Below are 18,147 nucleotides of genomic sequence, written 5' to 3' on the forward strand. Positions count from 1 at the left end.
ACCCTGAAACACAAAGACCCCAAATACAGGTGCCCCCCATCCCATCCCACAGCTCCTGCCCCCTAAATCCCTGCACTCTGTCCCCTCCCAAACCACTCAGCTCCACCAAACCCTGATGCTGCCCTCAAACTAAGCCACCCCCCAACCTACAGCTCCTGCACCCCAAATCCCTGCTCTCTGCCCCCAACAAAACCCCTGGCACTGCCCCAAATACAGACATCCCTTCATCCTACAGCCCTCACTCCTGCCCCCGCAAATCCTCACCCCCGACCCCCAAGCCGCCTGAGTTCTGCCTCCTGCCAGCAGAGCCCCCCAAACCGTGCTGCTGCCCCCAAACAGAGGCACCCCTCCCATCCTACACCCCCTGTTCCTCCAAATCCCCACCTCCTGCTCCCCAAAATCCCTGCACTCAGCCCCCCCAAAACCACTGGGCTCTGTCTCCTGCCAGCAAAGCCCCCTAAACCCTGCTGCTGCCCCCAAACACAAACTCCCAAACACAATCACCCCAAATACAAGCACAACCCCCCAATCTTACAGCTCCTGTCCACCAAAGCCCTACGTTCTGCCTCCCCCCAACCCCCTGAGCTCCGCTTCCAGCCAGCGGAGCCCCACAGCCCCTGGTGCTGCCCCCAAATAGAGGCACTTCTCCCAGCTTACACCCCCTGGCACCCAAATCCCCATTCCCTGCCCCCTCAAATCTCCTGGGCTCTGCCTCCTGCCAGCAGAACCCCACAAACCCCTGGCACTGCCCACAATATAGACATCCCTAAATACGGGACGCGCTCATCCTACAGCCTCCACTCCTGTCCCCCAAACGCACTGAGCTCCACCTCCTGCCAGGAGAATCCCCCAAAACCCCTGCCTCTGCCCCCAGACAGAGGCACCCCTCCCACACTATAGCCCCCTCCGAATCCCTACTTCTGCCTCCCAAAATCCCCCAGGCTCTGCCTCGTGACTGCAGAGCCCCCCAAAACCCTGCTGCTGCCCCCAAATACCCACAAACACCCCAAACACCCCAAAATACAGACATGCCCTCATCCTACAGCCACCACTTCTGCCCCTCAAACCCTCTGAGCTCCGCCTCCAGCCAGCAGAGCCCCCAGCACGTGGCGCTGCCCCCAAATACAGGAACCCCAAACCAGAGGCACTTCTCCAATCCTACAGCCCCTGTCCCCTCCAGTCCCTGCTCTCTGCCCCTACCGAATCCCCCGGGCTCTGCCTCCTGCCAGCAGAGCCCGTCAACACCTTTGGCACTGCCCCAAATGCAGACATCCCCTCAGACTACAGTCCCCACCCCGTCCCCCTCAAATCCTCTGGGCTCTGCCTCCTGCCGGCAGAGCCCCCACAAACCCTGCCGCTGGCCCCAAGTACAGACGCCCCCAAACACAATCGCCTCCAATACAGGCGCCGCCGCCCCTCACCCTGGTCCCCTCCTCACCCCGCGGCCTCACCTGGCTCGGGGGGGGCCGGGGGCGGCCTGGGGCCGGGCCGGGCCGGGGCGGGCGGAGCAGACGCCGCAGCCGCCGCCGAGCGCCGCCGGCACCACCACAAACAATGGCGCTGATTGGGCAGCTCCTCGCGCGGCCCGGCCCCGCCCCCCGCCCCGCGCCCGCCGCGCCCATTGGCTGCCGCGAGGGGGGAGGGACGGACTCGCTTCTCGACCAATCAGAGCCTCCTCCCGCCCGGATGCGCCCGCCCGGCGTCTCCGATTGGCCGGAGAGCGCGAGGACTGGCGCGCGGCTCAGCCCATGGGAAGGCGTGGAGCAGCCCCCGCGGGGAGCCTTTAATGGGGCCGCGAGCCTGGACATCCGGGTACTGCGGGCCGTGCGCGGTGTCGGCGGGCAAACCCAACCCCTCCCCCCCCCCCCAGTGCGGCTCGGTGGGAGAAGTTGGACCCAAAGCGGCCGCCGTAGCCGCAGGGTTCAGTGGGGCTACAGATTGAAGGGACCTCAAAGCCCATCCAGACCCATCCATGGACAGGGACACCTCCCACTGATCAGCGGCTCCAAGCGCCATCCAACCTGGCCTGGAACCCCCAGGGATGGGGCAGCCACCTTGGCCAGGGCCTCCCTACCCGCACAGCAAAACATTTCTCTTCAAGATCTTATCTCAGTCTCCCCTCTTGCAGCTCTTATCACCACCGTGACCAGTGGTGTCCCTCAGGGTCTGTACTGGGATCAGTGCTGTTCAATACCTTTATCAATGACATTGACAGCGAGATCGAGGGCACCCTCAGCGAGTTTGCAGATGACACCGAGCTGAGTGGGGCAGTTGCCACACTGGAAGGACGGGATGTCATCCAGAGGGACCTGGACAGGCTGGAGAAGTGGGGCTGGAGAACCTCAGAGGGTTCAACCAGGCCAAGGGCAAGGTCCTACCCCTGGGTCGGGGCAATCCCCGGTTTCAGTACACGATGGGGATAATGGGATGGAGAGCAGCCCCGAGGAGAAGGACTTGGGGTGCTGGTCGAGGAGAAGCTCGACAGGAGCCGCAACGTGCGCTCACAGCCCAGAAACCAACCGTGTCCTGGGCTGCATCAAGAGAAGCGCGGCCAGCAGGGAGGGAGGGGATTCTGCCCCTCTGCTCCTCTCTGGGGAGACCTCAGCGGGAGGATTGGGGACAGTTCTGGAATCCTCAACAGAAGAAGGAGATGGAGCTGTTGGAATGGGTCCAGAGGAGGCTCCGAGGATGCTGCGAGGGCTGGAGCACCTCCCGTCCGAGGACAGGCTGAGAGAGTTGGGGTTGTTCAGCCTGGAGAAGAGAAGGCTCCGAGGAGAACTTAGAGCGACTTTCCAGTACCTGAAGGGGCTCCAGGAAAGTTGTGGAGGGGCTGTTCATAAAGGCTGTGGGGATGGGACGAGGGGGAATGGGGATAAACTGGAGAGGGGCAGGTTTAGACTGGACATGAGGAGGAATTTCTTCATGAGGAGGGTGGGGAGGCCCTGGAACAGGTTGCCCACAGCAGTGGTGGTGCCCCATCCCTGGAGGGGTTCCAGGCCAGGTTGGATGGGCCTTAGAACCCCTGATCCAGTGGGAGGTATCCCTGCCCATGGCAGGGGGTTTGGAACCAGATGATCTTTAAGGTCCTTTCCAACCCAAACTATTCTACTATTCTAAGATCTCATCTCAATCTCTCCTCTTGCAGCTCTAAACCGTTCCCCTTGTCCTATCCCTGCACCCCCTGATCCAGAGCCCCTCCCCAGCTATCTTGCAGCACCTTTCAGCAGTGGAAGCTGCTCTAAGGTCTCCCCAGAGCCTTCTCTTCTCCAGGCTGAACAACCCCAACTCTCCCAGCCTGGCCTCGTACGGGAGGTGCTCCAGACCTCACATCATCTCCATGGCCTCCTCTGGACTTGCTCCAACAGCTCCATGTCCTTCCTGTGCTGAGGATTCCAGAACTGGACACAGGGCTCCCCGTGGGGTCACAGAGCAGAGCAGAGGGGCAGAATCCCCTCCCTCCCTGCTGGTGACACAGCCCAGGATACAGTTGGGCTTTCTGGGCTCCCAGCACACATTGCCAGCTCCTGTCCCATTTTTCACCCACCAAAACACCACGGGAAGGTCTCAGCACTTTACACTTATTTAAACCAGGACCCCTCGTTCTGCTCCTCAGCCTGTTTGCCAACCCTGCACCAGTTCCGTATCCCAGTCAAGCTGAAAATCACAATCTTTAATGTTTATGATTAATTAATCATTGTGCTGAGGACTCCAGAACTGGACGTGGGGCTCCAGGTGGGTCTCACAGCAGGTCTCCTCCCTCCCTGCTGGTCCCACAGCTCTGGATGCAGCCCAGGTTGGTTTCTGGGCTATGAGCTCACATTGAGCTTCTTGTCCCCCAGTACACAAACCCTTCTCCTCAAGGCTGCTCCCAATCACACTGACCCCCCTCCCCTATCAAAATCCTGTATCTTCCCCTCCTCTCAATGGTGCCACGGCCCCGATGACATCCCAGTCTCCCCCCCTCCCCAAACCCCCCTCCCCGTCCTCCAGGCAGGTGCCTGGGGAGGCAGCAGATAAAATACTGCAGCGGCTTTTATTTACAGACCCCCCTGGGGCAGGGGGGCCTCCTATTGCACAGTGCAAGGGGATGGGGGGGCAGCCCCCAACTCCCCTGAACCCCCAACCCCCTCCTCTGAACCCCAACTCCCCCGAGACACTCAAACTCTCCCGACTTCCCCCAACCCCCCACCCTGGGTGTGGGGCAGTGATGGGGGACAGGGTATGGGGTGCGCACAGCTCCCCCCGAGCCATCCTGGCACCCAGCAGAAGCGAGGAGGTGGTTGGGGGGGGGATAAATAAATAAAAATATATTAATACTGAGATAAAAACCCTTGGTGAGCCGGGGCGGGCAGAGAGGTCAGGCTGGGATCCCCCTCTGCCCTGGGGGGAGCGTCTCTAGCACTCGAGGGTGGCCCCGAAGCTCTTGCGGCAGTCGATGGCTTTGGAGCTGGGGGGCTGCGCCCGCCGCCGACGCAGCTCCTCCTTGCCCAGGCTCCCGGCCAGTTTGGTGTAAGCAGACTTGTACTTCTTGTCGAAGGCGGCTGGGGGGGGACACACAGCGCCAAAACCCCATCAGCACCACCGGGGGGGGGCCTGGTCCCATCAGTGACACCAGAGAGACCCCCAGTCCCATCAGCACTAACAGGGGGCCCCCCAGTCCCATCAGCGCCACTGGGGGGGGCAGCCCCATCAGCACTCCCAGAGGAGCCCCCCCAGTCCCATCAGAGCCACTGGGGGGCCCCCAGCCCCATCAGCACTACCAGGGGAGCCCCCCAGCCCCCCCCACTATCCCCCAAACCCCCCGTACCGATGTCCATGTGGTCCCTGCCCAACGCCGCCAGCGTGAGGAAGAGGATTTCCCGGTAGATGCTCCTGGGGAGGCAGAGCGGTGAGGGGGGGGAGCAGCGAGGTGGTGATCAGGGAGGTCCTGGGGGGTGGGCACCTACCTCTGCAGGTGTTGGGGGGCACCCGGAGCTGCCAGTGTCTCGAGGAAGAGGGCAATGGCTTTGTGCACCTCGCTCAGCCCCACGTGGCTCAGCACGGCCTCCAGGAAGGCCAGCGAGAAGGGATGGCCATGGGACCGCCAGGACCGCAGGCGTGTGGGGACGTTACCTGGGGACCAAGATGGAACAGAGGGGGCTCAGCACCGCCCCAGCACCCCCATCCCCCCCTCCCCGTCACCCCAGACTCACTGTGAAGCCGCCAGAGGACGTAAAGTGGGGGGCAGCTGTCAGGCTCGGGGGCCAGGACGTCCCACAGCAGCCGCACACGCACCGAGGGTGACTCTGGGGGCTGCGCCTGTGGGATGGGCACGTGGGCACCATGCTGCTGGCTCCCCAAATCCTTCTCCCAACTGCCCTCCACCTCACCTGTGGGGCCGGGGCAACGTGTTGGGAGCCCAGGAGCAGGCGGGGGAGGTTGCTGGGCAGCCCCAAGCGCTGGAAGTACCAGACGAGGTTCCAGTAGATGATGGGGTGGCTGTCCACCAGCTCCGGTTGCGCCAGGAACTCCCCACCTTCGTTCTCCACCAAGCTTTCCAGCTCTTTCCGTAGGACCAACGGGCTCAGGTAGGCAAAAGCCACCCGCTCTGACCGCTGCGGGACCTATGGGACACAACGTTGGGCCATCATCCTCATACAAATGGTTGCTATCACCCTCATAGGGACAGTTGCCACCCGGCTCCGCATCACCGTACTGCCGCATCTGGGTATCCATTGCAGAGCTCCGGTTCGGTGTCATCCAGCGCCAGGCAGTGGCGGCGGTCGCTGAGCACTGGGCCCTGGGCGGCGGGAGGAGCGACGGAGCCGTCCTCAGCGGAGCTGTGCGGCAAAACGTGGGGTTACGGAAATAGGGGGCACCAGGGAGGACCTGAGATGTCTCCCTGGAAGATGGGGAAAGTGATGGATGGCAAAGAGGGGGGGGTTTGGGGACATCAGGAAGGGTGGGGGACATTGGGGTCTTCGCCCAGAGGATGGGAGGATGGGGAAGTGGTGGATGAAAAAGAGGAGGTTTGGGGACATCAGGGAGGGTGGGGGACATTGGGGTCTTCTCCCAGAGGATGGGAGGATGGAGGACACCAGTGGCAAGCAAAGGCGGGGTTCAGAGACACCAGGAACACCAGAGTGGATGCGTGACATTGGGGTCTTCTCCCAGAGCATGGGAGCGTGGGGAAAGTGGTGGATGACAAAGAGGAGGTTTGGTGACATCAGGAAAGATGTGGGACATTGATGTCTTCTCCCAGAGAAGGGAAAGGTGAGAGGTACATTGGGGACACCAAGGAGGAAAGAGGACGTTAGGATCCTCCCCCAGAGGATTAGAAGACAGAGGACACCAGTGGGGACCAAAGAGGGGGTTTGGGGACACTGAGGTCACCCGGGCAGATGTGGGACATTGGGGTTTTCCCCAAAAAGATGAAAGGATGTGGGACACCAAGGGGGAGCAAAGAGGGATGCCAGGGACATTGGGGACACTGGTGCAGGTGTGGGACAGTGGGATTTTCCCTCGGAGGATGAGAGGACACGGGACACCATGGAGGAAAGGGGACCTTAGGGTTTCTCCCAGAGGACAGGGGTGCACAGGGTCCCACCTCGGGGGCTGCTGGAAGTCATGGATCTCGATGCTGAGGAAGGGGACGAAGGAGCGGCCACAGAAGGGGCAGGTGGTGTTGAGGTTGGAGTCATCAGAGGTCCAGCCAGCCATCACCTCCTCGTCATAAACCAGAGCGCCACAGCCCTGGCACCGCGAGCAGCTCGACAGCAGGACCTGACAGCGGCACCAGCACCATCAGAGCCAGTGGCACTGGCAGAGCTGGGAGGCTGTGGTGGGACAAGACGCCCCTCACCTCCACGAGATCCCCCTCTCCTCCATGAGAACCCCGTCAGGTCCACGGGACCCCCCTCACCTCCACGGACCCCCCTCACCTCCATGAGACCCTTCTTAACTCCATGGCCCCCCCTCACCTCCATGGCCCCCCCGCTCACCTCCACTGCCGGCGGTTCCTGCCCGGCTGCACCATCAGCCAGAGGCTCGGAGGACTTGGGAACGCTGGCACTGCCCACCGACGTGTCTGACAGGTCCAACTCGCTGCCCAGCGAGACTGAGCTCTGCAGGGACACAGAGGCCGTCAGCAGGGATGGACAGACAGATGGACAGACAGATGGACAGACGGACAGGCAGCCCTAAGCCCCAGGGAGCAGCCGGGCACCTCAGAGGCAGTGGATTCGGGGCGCTCCCGTGGGCGCAGCAGGGTCTCGACGGGGCTGCGCCGTGGCGGAGGTTCCCCATCGCGCTGCTCGGAGCCGCGGCGCGGGCCAGCGGCATCCCGGGAGCTAGTGGGGAGCTCGGTGCTGGCGGCCAGCCGGAGTGAGGGCCGCTTGCCGGGGGACAGCAGCTGCTGCAGCTTGGCTGCCAGCCCTCGCCGCGGCGTGCCGGCTGCCGGCCCCTCGTCCGCTCGGTCGCTCTCATCCGTGGCGAAGCTGATGTCCGAGAGGCTCCCATCGGCCGAGCCGGGTGGACCCCGCAACCGGGGAGGCAGAGGGTCCGGGGCTGCAGGGAGAGGCGGGGGCCGGGCAGCTGGGGGCTCCACTGGCCCCCCTCGGCCCCTATCCCCCTGGGCACCACCGGGGAAACTGAGGCTGCCGCTCTTCACCAGGCGGGGTGCCGGCGGGGGGTCCCGCAGGCTGCGCCCGGCCCAGGTCGTTTGCCGCTGCAGGCTGGGTCGGGGCACGGGGGACAGTCGGCCACCTGCAGGAGGGGATGGGGAGACTGTCAGCGTGGTGAGAGCAGCCCCCACGATGCCCCTCACATCCCCACCTACCTTGCGAGGCGGTGGCGGCGGCGCGGCGCTCCCGCTGCCGCAGGGGCTGCCGAAACTGGGCAGCCCCCAGCACCACGTTGCGGAGCTTGGCCCAGCGCAGGCGTCCGCTCTGCGTGCCCGCTGGCCACTTGCTCTCCAGCACGGCCTGCAAGGAGTCAGGGGAAGGGTCAGGAACAGGTTGGGACGCCCCCCCGGATCCCCCATTGCGCATCCCCCCTGTCACCTTGTTGTAGTAGCCATAGGTGATGGTGTTGGGGACGATGCCGGCGCGCTTCATCTCCAGCAGCACCCGCACCGACAGCACCGGCTCACCGTACTGCCCACAGAGCTGCATCAGGATGCGGTAACAGACCTGGGGAGGCAACCACGAGCCATCAGTGGTGGCCAGGTTTTCCCCCCCAGCGAGCCCCACGGCTTCAAATGCCACCCACCTCATCGGGCAACACCACCTTGTGGGCTTCCATCTTGCGCAGGACCTCGTAGGCCAGCTGGAGCGCCCGCAGCTTGGCAGGAGCGGCACGGACATGGGTGGGCAAGTAGAGGAACCAGAGCCCATAGCAGTGCCCCAGGAGGCATTTGGCCCACATGTCGGGCACTGAGGAATACTTCTGGGCCACGCGCTGGGCCACCTTCATCTCCTGGGGATGAAGGGAGGAAGTGGAGGGAGCTGGGGGTGCAGTCAGCGCCCTGCGACACTCGTTGCCCTGTCCTTGCTGAGGCCTGGCTAACTCGTCGCACCGCTGGCTGCGCTCACCTGCTTGGTCCTGCGCGGGGCAGGGCTGCTCGGGGCGCTGCTCCGGGCCTGGCACAGCTGGGCCACCAGTGGGTCTCGTGGCGGCTCCAGCAGCTCTGGGCGCAGGGTGGGGAACCCATCATAGCTGGGAGGGAAGCAGAGGCTGCTTGAGGGGACTCCGGTGGAAAAGGGCCTGGGGTGCTGGGCGACAGCGGCTGAACACGAGCCAGCAGTGGCCCAGGCGGCCAAGAAGGCCACCAGCAGCCTGGCTGGGATCAGCCACGGGGTGGCCAGCAGGAGCAGAGGTGGGGATCGTCCCCCTGGACTCAAATCCTCGAATCCTGGGTTTAGTTTTGGGCCCCTCACTCCAAGAAAGACCTTGAGGGGCTGGAGTGCATCCGGAGAAGGGAACGGAGCTGGGAAGGGGCTGGAGAACAGGAGTTGTGGGCGCAGTGAGGGCTCTGGGGGTGTTTAGTCTGGAGGGGGCTGAGGGGAGACCTCATCGCTCTGAGCGGCTCCTGGAAAGGAGGATGGAGCCAGGCGAGGGTCAGGCTCTGCTTCCAAGGAACAAGGAATGGGATGAGAGGAACCAGCCTCAAGTTGTGCCAGGAAGGTTTAGCTTGGATATTGGGAAAGATTCCCTCATGGAACGGGTTGTCGAGCCCTGGCAGAGGCTGCCCAGGGCAGTGGGGGAGTCCCCGCCCCTGGAGTGGGTCACAAACTGCCTGACCATGGCACTTGGGGACAGAATTTGGTCCCAGAGTGGGGCTGGGCTGGCAGCTGGACTGGATGAGCTGAGAGGGCTTTTCCAGCCTCAATGATTCCATGATCCAGGGCGGTGAGGCTGGGGGGGAGGGGGGAGGTCTCACCGGTACAGCGCAGGCAGCTCGGCACCATCCGGACCCGCCGGCTGCTCAGGGGGGGTGATGAAGACCGTGTGCTCCCCGCCGCGCGCATCATCCAGCTCCATCAGCGGCGCGTCCTCCGGCTTCTCCAGATCCGCCTGCACCTGGGAGGAGACACAGGGTGTCACCGAGGGCACAGGGACACGGGGTGTGGGGTGTCACGGGGGCATAGGGACAGAGGACGTGGGGTGTCACGAGGGCACAGGGACACAGGACACGGAGTGTCACGGGTGGCACAGGGACACAAGGATTTGGGGTGTCACAGGGACACAGGGATGCAGGATGCCACTGCGGAGACATGGACACAGGAAGATGGGGCATCACTGAGGGGACGAGGTGTCACCAGCATGGGACAAGGCCCCAGGGACGCAGCGTGGGGCTGTTGGGACCCACCTTATCCACGCAGGTATCGAAGAACTCGAGGCAGGGCTCGCGGTCGCTGGCGAAGGAGCAGTCCTCAATGAACTGGGTGAAGAGCTGGGTGCGCAGCAGCTGCCCATAGAAGCGGTGGTACGCCCGCTCCCGGGACTTAAGGAACCCTGCAGGGATGGAATGGGACCGGGGGGGTTAAATCCAGCCAAGCCCCTCCTATCGCCCCCCTCTTTCCGCACCACCCACCCTACCTTGCAGGGCGAAGAGGCTGCCGGTGTCGCGGCCGGCCGGGGCGGGCGCAGGGTCGATGGGGCGCAGGAAGGAGCGGTAACCGCGCAGGGTGCAGGCCATGAAGCGCAGAAAAGCCGCTCGCGCCTCCAACTCCAGCTGCGCCCTCCGGCCCCGCGCGGCCTCTGCGTCGCTCAGCAGCAGCTCCAGCGTTGCCTCCTCTCCCGGCGCACTGTACACTGCAAAAACAAGGGGGAAAAATCAGGGTGGGGGGGCAGAGGCGGCGGGGACCCCCCTAGACCCTCACTCACTCTCATCCAGCTGCTGGGAGAGGCTGTGCAGTGTGGCCAGCAGCACCTTGCAGGGCCGGCGGGGCAGGGAGCGCGGGGACAGCAGCTTGCGTTCCTCGCTCCTGGAGGGGACAAAGGGACGAGGGGAGAGTGGCCACGGACCCCCAGCACCCATCCAGGCAGCACCCGGTGGGTGAAACCCACCCCCACAGCAGGTAAGAATTGAGGGCCACTCACTGGAAGATGGTGTTGGTGTCCAGGTCGACGAAGATGACATCCCTGGGGGGCTCGTAGAGGTCAAAGTAGCTGGAGTGGATGCCTACAATGAAGGGCACGGGGGCACACAGCACGTCAGCCAGCGCCAGCGGGCACAGCGGGATGTAGGGGCACTGCCAGCGCAGGGGGAAGATCATCTGGGGACAGGACACGGGCGGTCAGCGCTGCGGGCTGGAGGTCCCCAGCGCCACGGGCCAGGGCTCCCCAGCACCGTGGCGCGTTCCCCCCCAGCCCCAGCGACGTCCCCTTCCCGGGCACTCACCGCCACCAGGGCTTCGCCCACGCTGGTCAGGACGTCGGGACGCAGGGAGTGGATGAGCAGCTTCTGCTCGGTCAGCACGGCCACCAGCAGAGCCACTGCGTTGTCGGGGCCCAGGTTCTGCAGCAGCGTCAGGAAGCTGGCGCCGCTGCGGGGGGGGGATATGTCACTCAGCCGCCCCGTGTCCCCCCTCCCACGTGTGTGCGTGTCCCCAAACACCCCGTAGCCATCCCTACCTGAGCGGCAGCGGGGAGGACACGGGTCGGCACAGCAGTAGGTTGTCATACGGCGACATCTGAGGGGACACAGGACACGGTAGGCTGGAGGGGAGCCAACAAGGGGACACGGACAGCGGTGAGGGACGCCAGGTGACTCACCTGGACCAGGATGCGCGGCCGCTGCGGGGACGGGAAGGGGACGTTGTGCATGAAGTGGGAGATGTGCCTGCAGGCAGAAGAGCCCATTGGCGGGGGCAGGCGGCGGGGGCACCCCTTTGTCCTCCCCAAACCGCCCCCCAGCCCATCGCTCACGTCTCGAGGGGCAGCACGTGAGGCCCCGAGATGGAGTAGCGGTAGATAAACATAAGGAACTTGCGGAAGACGTCAAAGAAGGGCCAGTGGGAGAGGACGCAGATGCTCTTGCGGGTCTGCAGCGAGCGGCCGCCCACGGGCCGTCGGTCCACCACGCTCAGCAGCCCCAGGCGCAGGCTCTGCTTCTCCGACAGCCGCTCCCGCGGAAATGCCTCATGGAACTGGATGGCCGCCCCGTAGACCTGCGTGGGATGGGCAGTCAGGGTGGGACAACCCCAAATCAACATCATTTCTTACCCCCTGGCCCAGCCCGGCCCCCCCTGCCCTGTCCTGCCTTGTCACCCGAGGCACCGGTCAGCACGAAGGTGGAGAAGACGGGCAGTGGGTACTTGGTGTCAGCCGGCCAGCTCTCAATGGTGGCTCCCATGGGCAGGCAGAAGACAGGCACCGACTCTGGCAGCGGGAAGGACTCGCTGTCCTGCTCAGGGTAACGGTCCAGCAGCCCTGGGTGGACAGATGGACACAAGGATGAGCCTCACCTCATCATCTGGTTCAAAGCAGCTCAGTGCCGGGTCCTGCACTGGGGACACAACAACCCCATGCTGTGACCCAGGCTTGGGGAAGAGCGGCTGGAAAGCTGCTCCTTGGAAAAGGCCCTGGAGTGCTGGGTGACAGTGGCTGAACACTAGCCAGCGGTGGCCAAAAAGGCCACCAGCAGCCTGGCTTGGATCAGCCATAGGTTGGCCAGCAGGAGCAGGGATGGGATCATCCCCCTGGACTTGGTGGTGATGAGGCCACGCTTCGAATTCTGGGTTCAGTTTTGGCCCCTCACTCCAAGAAAGACCTTGAGGGGCTGGAGCGCTTCTGGAGATGGGAACAGAGCCAGGAAGGGGCTGGAGAACAGGGGTTGTGGGAGCAACTGGGGGGTCTGGGGCTGTTTAGTCTGGAGAAGAGGAGGCTGAGGGGAGACCTCATCACTCTGTGCAGCTCCCGGAAAGGAGGTTACGGTGAGGTGAGTGCTGGGCACTTCTCTCAAGGAACATGCGATGGGATGAGAGGAACCAGCCTCAAGTTGTGCCAGGGAAGGGTTAGATTGGATATTGTGAACAATTCCTTCACTGACAGGGTGGTGAAGCCCTGGCCGAGGCTGCCCGGGGCAGCGGGGGAGTCCCCAGCCCTGGAGGGGGTCACAAACCATGTGTCCGTGGCACCTGGGGACAGGGTTCAGCCCCATGGTGGGGTTGGGTGGACGGTTGGACTACATGAGCTTTTCCAACCTCAATGATTCCATGATTTCCCTCATCCAGCTGAGGCAGGGGAGGAGCGGCTGGGTGCGTGCCCAGCAACCTCCCAAGGCTCACCCACAGCGTGTTGATCCCCGAGTTGTGACGAGAGCCCCTACCTGCTTCGTAGACTAGCGTGTTGGCCTTGGCCATGGCGATCTTGTAGCACAGGAAGAGCGCAGGGCCCCACTGCAAGAAGGGAGCGGAGAGGGCATCAGCGTAGGCCGAATGGTGGCGGGGCCACCCCAGAAGGGACAAAAGGGGGCCCTGGCACCCACCATGCTGGTGTTGAGGTTCTTGTCCACCCTGCAGAAGGTGTGGGGCGTGCTCTCGCCCTTGCTGGGCATGATGAGGCAGATGTCCGTGACCCCCAGCGTGTTGTGGCCGTGGGGCTCGGCCGCACGCCGATAGGTCAGGAATGTGCGCTGGTGTCCGGGCCCTCCGGAGTTGAGGTTGGCCGAGCGGCTGTAGGGCGTCGTGTCCAGGATCTTATAGCCCAGTTTTGGGCGGTCCTTGCCCTCGTAGTGCACCCTGGGGGGAGACGAGGGGTCAGGGGACACCCCGGGAGCTCCCATGTGTCTCCCAGCGTCAGAACTCACCCCAGTTCGATGAGGGGGGGTTTGTCACGGCCCCGTTTGTAGCAGATAAACATCTGGAGGTTGTTGAGGAGCCCAGCATTGAGGTCAACAGGGTGGCCGGAGGTGGTGGTCTCGATGCAGGTGAAGCCGTGGGGCACCTCCTCGCCCTGCGAGCGGATGATGACAGCCACGTCGGTGATGGGCTCGCTGGGCCGGGCCTGGCGGTGCTGCTGGCTCTCGTCCTCCAGTGGCCGCGATGTGTCCGTCAGTCCAGCCACCACGAAGTAGTCCACCAGCTGGGGAGGCTTCTCATCCGCCATGGCTCACGGCATCTGGAGAAGAGGAAGGGACGACACACAACGAGATGAGCGACACCACAGCCCTGCCCCACAATCCACCCGCACCGGAAAGTCTGGCAGCGTGGGGTGCCCCACGGCGGAGCTGACGGGGCAAAAGCACTGGGAACGGGAAGGGAGGAGGTTTCCGGTCATGCCGCGAAGCACGGGGAGACACGATGGGAACCCCGACCCTGAGCATGGCGGCTGCAGAAGGACACTCCACAGCCAGCGACCCCTGCGGCACAGCCCCTCGGATCCCTGGCTGCACCCCTGCCCCACAACCAGCCCCTCTGCCCCCCAAGTTCCCCCTCCGTGTCCCCAGCACCCCCAGCTTGCCCGGACGCGGCAGGAAGGGTCCCCGGAGGCCACCGGCGAGCTGCGCAGGGAGGGGTGGAAAGGGGAAGGAAGCGGGCGACAAGGCCCGTGTCACACCCCCGTGGCCGTCACCCCCTTCGCGGGACACCGACGGGGGCAAAACCCGTCCCAACCCCAAACACGGAGACCCCAAATCAGGATCTCGTGGCAGCCCCACGACCCCTTCGGCCAGGGGGGTCACATCCTGATGGGGCTGTGCCAGTGTCCCCTGTGTCAGCCATGGCAGGGACATGAGCGGCCAAAGCACGTCCTTGTCCCCTGGTTGGGGACCTCAAGACCAGACAGCCCAACACATGGACACCTGGGACAGTTTGAGCCAAGAGCCAAACCCTGGCTCCTGCCTGAGCTTGCGGCCACCGCTGCGGGTGGAGAGAAACCAGCGACCCCACGGCTGCCCCATGCCCCCCACAACCCCACTCATGGGTCCCCCCAGGGCGCCATCGCCATGGGGCACCTCACGGAGAGCCCGCGGGACATGGTGAGGACCCTGGATGTCCCCCCTGCAGCCCCCAGCGTGACCAGCCCCACAGAGGGGGTTTGGTGGAGAAGGGGGGCTTTGCCCCTCACGAACCAAAGGCAAAAGGCAGCTGCAGGGGGTGAGAACTGCTCCCCTGTGCCCCAACCATGGGGCAGGATGTGGCCATCGTTTCCTGCACCCCATGGGGCTGAGGACACTGCCCCACTGCCTGCCCTCTGCCCCACGGCTCCTTGTGCCCCATGGGGATGGGGACACTGCCCCACTGCCTGCCTTCTGCCCCACGGCTCCCTGTGCCCCATGGGGATGGGGACACTGCCCCACTGCCTGCCTTCTGCCCCATGGCTCCCTGTGCCCCATGGGGATGGGGACACTGCCCCACTGCCTGCCTTCTGCCCCACAGCTCCCTGTGCCCCATGGGGATGGGGACACCGCCCCACTGCCTGCCTTCTGCCCCACAGCTCCCTGTGCCCCATGGGGATGGAGACACTGCCCCACTGCCTGCCTTCTGCCCCATGGCTCCCTGTGCCCCATGGGGATGGGGACACTGCCCCACGGCCTACCTTCTGCCCCACAGCTCCCTGTGCCCCATGGGGATGGGGACACTGCCCCACTGCCTGCCCTCTGTCCATACCCCTTAGCTGGCCCTATATGCCCTATAAGGGGCTCTATATACTCCACAACCTGCCCTCTGTACTCTATGCAGGGGCCTTTATACCCTATAGCCTGCCCTACATACCTCATAGATAGGCCTATACGCCCCATAGCCAGCCCTGTGCACCCTATAAAAGCCCTTCTTGGTAGTTTTTACTTCTCTTGCCAGGGCAGTGAATGCAGGGCCAGATATAGGGCATATAGATAGAGGGTATCTATCCGGACTTCTGTAAAGCCTTTGGCACCATCCCCACAACATCCTTCTCTCTAAATTGGAGAGATATGGATTCGATGGGTGGACGGTGCGGTGGAGGAGAAACCGGTGGGATGGTCGCATTCAAAGAGTAGTGGTCAATGGCTCAAAGTCCAGATAGAGATTTGTGACCAGTGGTGTCCCTCAGGGTCCGTACTGGGATCAGTGCTGTTTAATACCTTTATCAATGATACTGACAGCGAGATCGAGGGCACCCTCAGCGAGTTTGCAGATGACACCGAGCTGAGTGGGGCAGTTGCCACACTGGAAGGACGGAATGTCATCCAGAGGGACCTGGACAGGCTGGAGAAGTGGGGCTGGAGAACCTCAGGAGGTTCAACCAGGCCAAGGGCAAGGTCCTACCCCTGTGTCAGGACAATCCCCGGATTCAGTACACGACGGGGATGATGGGATGGAGAGCAGCCCCGAGGAGAAGGACTTGGGGTGCTGGTCGAGGAGAAGCTCGACAGGAGCCGCAACGTGCGCTCACAGCCCAGAAACCAACCGTGTCCTGGGCTGCACCAAGAGAAGCGCGGCCAGCAGGGAGGGAGGGGATTCTGCCCCTCCGCTCCTCTCTGGGGAGACCTCAGCGGGAGGATTGGGGACAGTTCTGGAATCCTCAACTGAAGGAGATGGAGCTGTTGGAACGGGTCCAGAGGAGGCTCCGAGGATGCTGCGAGGGCTGGAGCACCTCCCGTCCGAGGACAGGCTGAGAGAGTTGGGGTTGTTCAGCCTGGAGAAGAGAAGGCTCCGAGGAGACCTTAGAGTGACCTTCCAGTACCTGAAGGGGCTCCAGGAAAGCTGTGGAGGGGCTGTTCATAAAGGCTGTGGGGATGGGACGAGGGGGAATGGGGATAAACTGGAGAGGGGCAGGTTTAGACTGGACATGAGGAGAAATTTCTTCATGAGGAGGGTGGGGAGGCCCTGGCCCACGTTGCCCAGAGCAGTGGTGGTGCCCCATCCCTGGAGGGGTTCCAGGCCAGGTTGGATGAAGCTTGGAGCCCCTGATCCAGTGGGATGTGTCCCTGCCCATGGCAGGGGTGGAATTGGATGATCTTTAATGTCCCTTCCAACCCAAACTATTCTATGATTCTATGATTCTATATACCCCATAGGGGGCCATATACACATCACAGCCTGCCCTCTATACTCTATGGGGGGCCCTATACACTCCATAGTCGGCCCTATAAACTCTATAGAGTGCCCTATATACCCAATAGCCTGCCCTCTATACCTTATAGGGGGCTCTATATACCCCATAGCTGGCCCTATACACCCTATAACAGGCCCTATGTACCCTATAGCCAGCCCTATGTACCCCATAGGGGGCCCTATACACCCTATAGAGGATCCTCTGTACTCTGTAGCCAGCTCTCATACACCCCATAGGGGCCCCACACCCCTATGGCGGGCCCTGTATACCCCATAGGGGCCCCATTCACCCCATAGGAGCCCTATACACCCCATAGCCAGCCCTATACACTCCATAGGGGCCCCATACACACCACAGGGGCCCTATAAACCCCATAGCCAGCCCCATACACCCCACAGAGGCCCCATACACCCCATGGGGGCCCTGTACACCCCATAGCCAGCCCAATACACCCCATAGGGGCCCTATACACCCCATAGCCAGCCCAATACACCCCATAGGGGGCCTATACACCCCATAGCCAGCCCTATACACCCCATAGGAGCCCTATACACTCCATAACCAGCCCAATACCCCCTATAGGGGCCCTATACACCCCATAGGGGCCCTATACACCCCATAGCCAGCCCAATACACCTCATAGGGGCCCTATACACTCCATAGCCAGCCCAATACACCCCATAGAGGCCCTATACACCCCATAGCCAGCCCTATGCACCCCATAGCGGCCCTATACACCCCACAGCCAGCCCAATACACCCCACAGGGGCCCTATACGCCACAGTGCCGCTATACACCCCACAGGGGCCCTATACATCCCGTAGCTGGGGCCCTATTGCCCCCGTAGGCCCCACAGGGTCCCCATACACCCCATAGCGCCTCACCCCCCCCCCCCCAACAGCTCCCCCTACCCCCCCCGCCCGGTCGGTACCTGCGGGCCGCGCTCCGCTCGCTCCGGCCCCGCGCGGAGCCGCCCCCGCCGCCACAGCGCCCCCCGCGGCCCGGAGGGAGCGGGACAGGGACAGAGGGACCGGAGAAGGACCAGGACTGGGACACGGGGACCGCACCACCGCACCACCGCACTGGGACAGGGACAGGATCCATCCCTGGACACACCCCCGGATCCCTCAGCGCCCCAGAAACGGACAGGACCCCCAGAAATAGCCAAGAGCCTCCAGGTCAACCCCTCCCGCTTCCCCCCAGCACCTCCAGAAGCTGCCAGGACCCCCAGAGAGCCCCACAAGACACCCCCCCCCAGCACCCCAGAAATGGCCAGGATCCCTGACACCCCCCCCCCCAAAAAAAGGAGCTTCCCATTCCCCCGTCCCAGACAGAAACCCACCCCATCACCCCAGAAACAGCCAGGACCCCCTGGGACCCCCCCCTCCAGCATCTCTAGAATCTGCCAAGACCCTCCCATGATCCCCCCCCAAGAACCTCTAAAAGGCCCCTTGGGGATTCCTCCAGCTCCCTGCGGCCACCGTGCCACCCCCCAGTACCCCCAGGAACTGTGGGGACCCCACTGTCTCCCAGCCCCACTCCCTGAGTAAAGGGACCCCAGCCCAAAACGCCTGGCAGGGCAGCCAGCCGGCCCCCCAACCCACCCAAAGTGTGTGAGCCCCCCCCAAA

The 18,147-nt window shown here is 63.5% G+C and overlaps 2 protein-coding genes across 2 annotated transcripts in view; both read right to left on the bottom strand.

The window, feature by feature from the left end:
* GATAD2B (GATA zinc finger domain containing 2B) overlaps nt 1-1,572 on the bottom strand; it is a 48,087-nt gene extending 46,515 nt beyond the window's left edge. Inside the window, exon 1 of the mRNA XM_054050708.1 lies at nt 1,452-1,572. The gene's annotated coding sequence lies outside the window, so the exon portion shown is untranslated. The remainder of the gene's footprint in view (nt 1-1,451) is intronic.
* Nucleotides 1,573-4,134: 2,562 nt separating this feature from the next.
* On the bottom strand, nt 4,135-17,513 carry DENND4B (DENN domain containing 4B). Its single transcript, XM_054051140.1, has 27 exons — nt 17,450-17,513; nt 13,292-13,602; nt 12,971-13,223; nt 12,812-12,881; nt 11,744-11,913; nt 11,410-11,651; nt 11,257-11,323; nt 11,116-11,174; nt 10,883-11,027; nt 10,582-10,757; nt 10,366-10,466; nt 10,078-10,293; nt 9,848-9,993; nt 9,419-9,558; nt 8,571-8,694; nt 8,248-8,454; nt 8,040-8,168; nt 7,817-7,961; nt 7,205-7,743; nt 6,981-7,103; nt 6,587-6,762; nt 5,696-5,819; nt 5,370-5,603; nt 5,193-5,292; nt 4,947-5,112; nt 4,808-4,872; nt 4,135-4,541 (listed from the first exon to the last, which is right to left on the bottom strand). Exons 2-27 carry the CDS (start codon nt 13,588-13,590, stop codon nt 4,396-4,398), a joined length of 4,362 nt encoding a protein of 1,453 aa, XP_053907115.1. The 5' UTR covers nt 13,591-13,602; nt 17,450-17,513; the 3' UTR covers nt 4,135-4,395.
* Between the last annotated feature and the right edge of the window lie 634 nt (nt 17,514-18,147).

The sequence above is a fragment of the Cuculus canorus genome, chromosome 28, assembly GCF_017976375.1.
Source record: "Cuculus canorus isolate bCucCan1 chromosome 28, bCucCan1.pri, whole genome shotgun sequence".
Classification (NCBI taxonomy): Eukaryota; Metazoa; Chordata; class Aves; order Cuculiformes; family Cuculidae; genus Cuculus; species Cuculus canorus.

What these genes read in the sequence shown, in the direction of transcription:
- DENND4B (XM_054051140.1), bottom strand. Translation starts at nt 13,590, where the DNA reads ATGGCGGATGAGAAGCCTCCCCAGCTGGTGGACTACTTCGTGGTGGCT. An exon ending in TCGATACCTGCGTGGATAAG is followed by an intron (nt 9,559 to 9,847) that starts GTGGGTCCCAAC and finishes GTCTCCTCCCAG; the next exon opens with GTGCAGGCGGATCTGGAGAA. An exon ending in CGTCCTCTGGCGGCTTCACA is followed by an intron (nt 5,113 to 5,192) that starts GTGAGTCTGGGG and finishes CTTGGTCCCCAG; the next exon opens with GTAACGTCCCCACACGCCTG.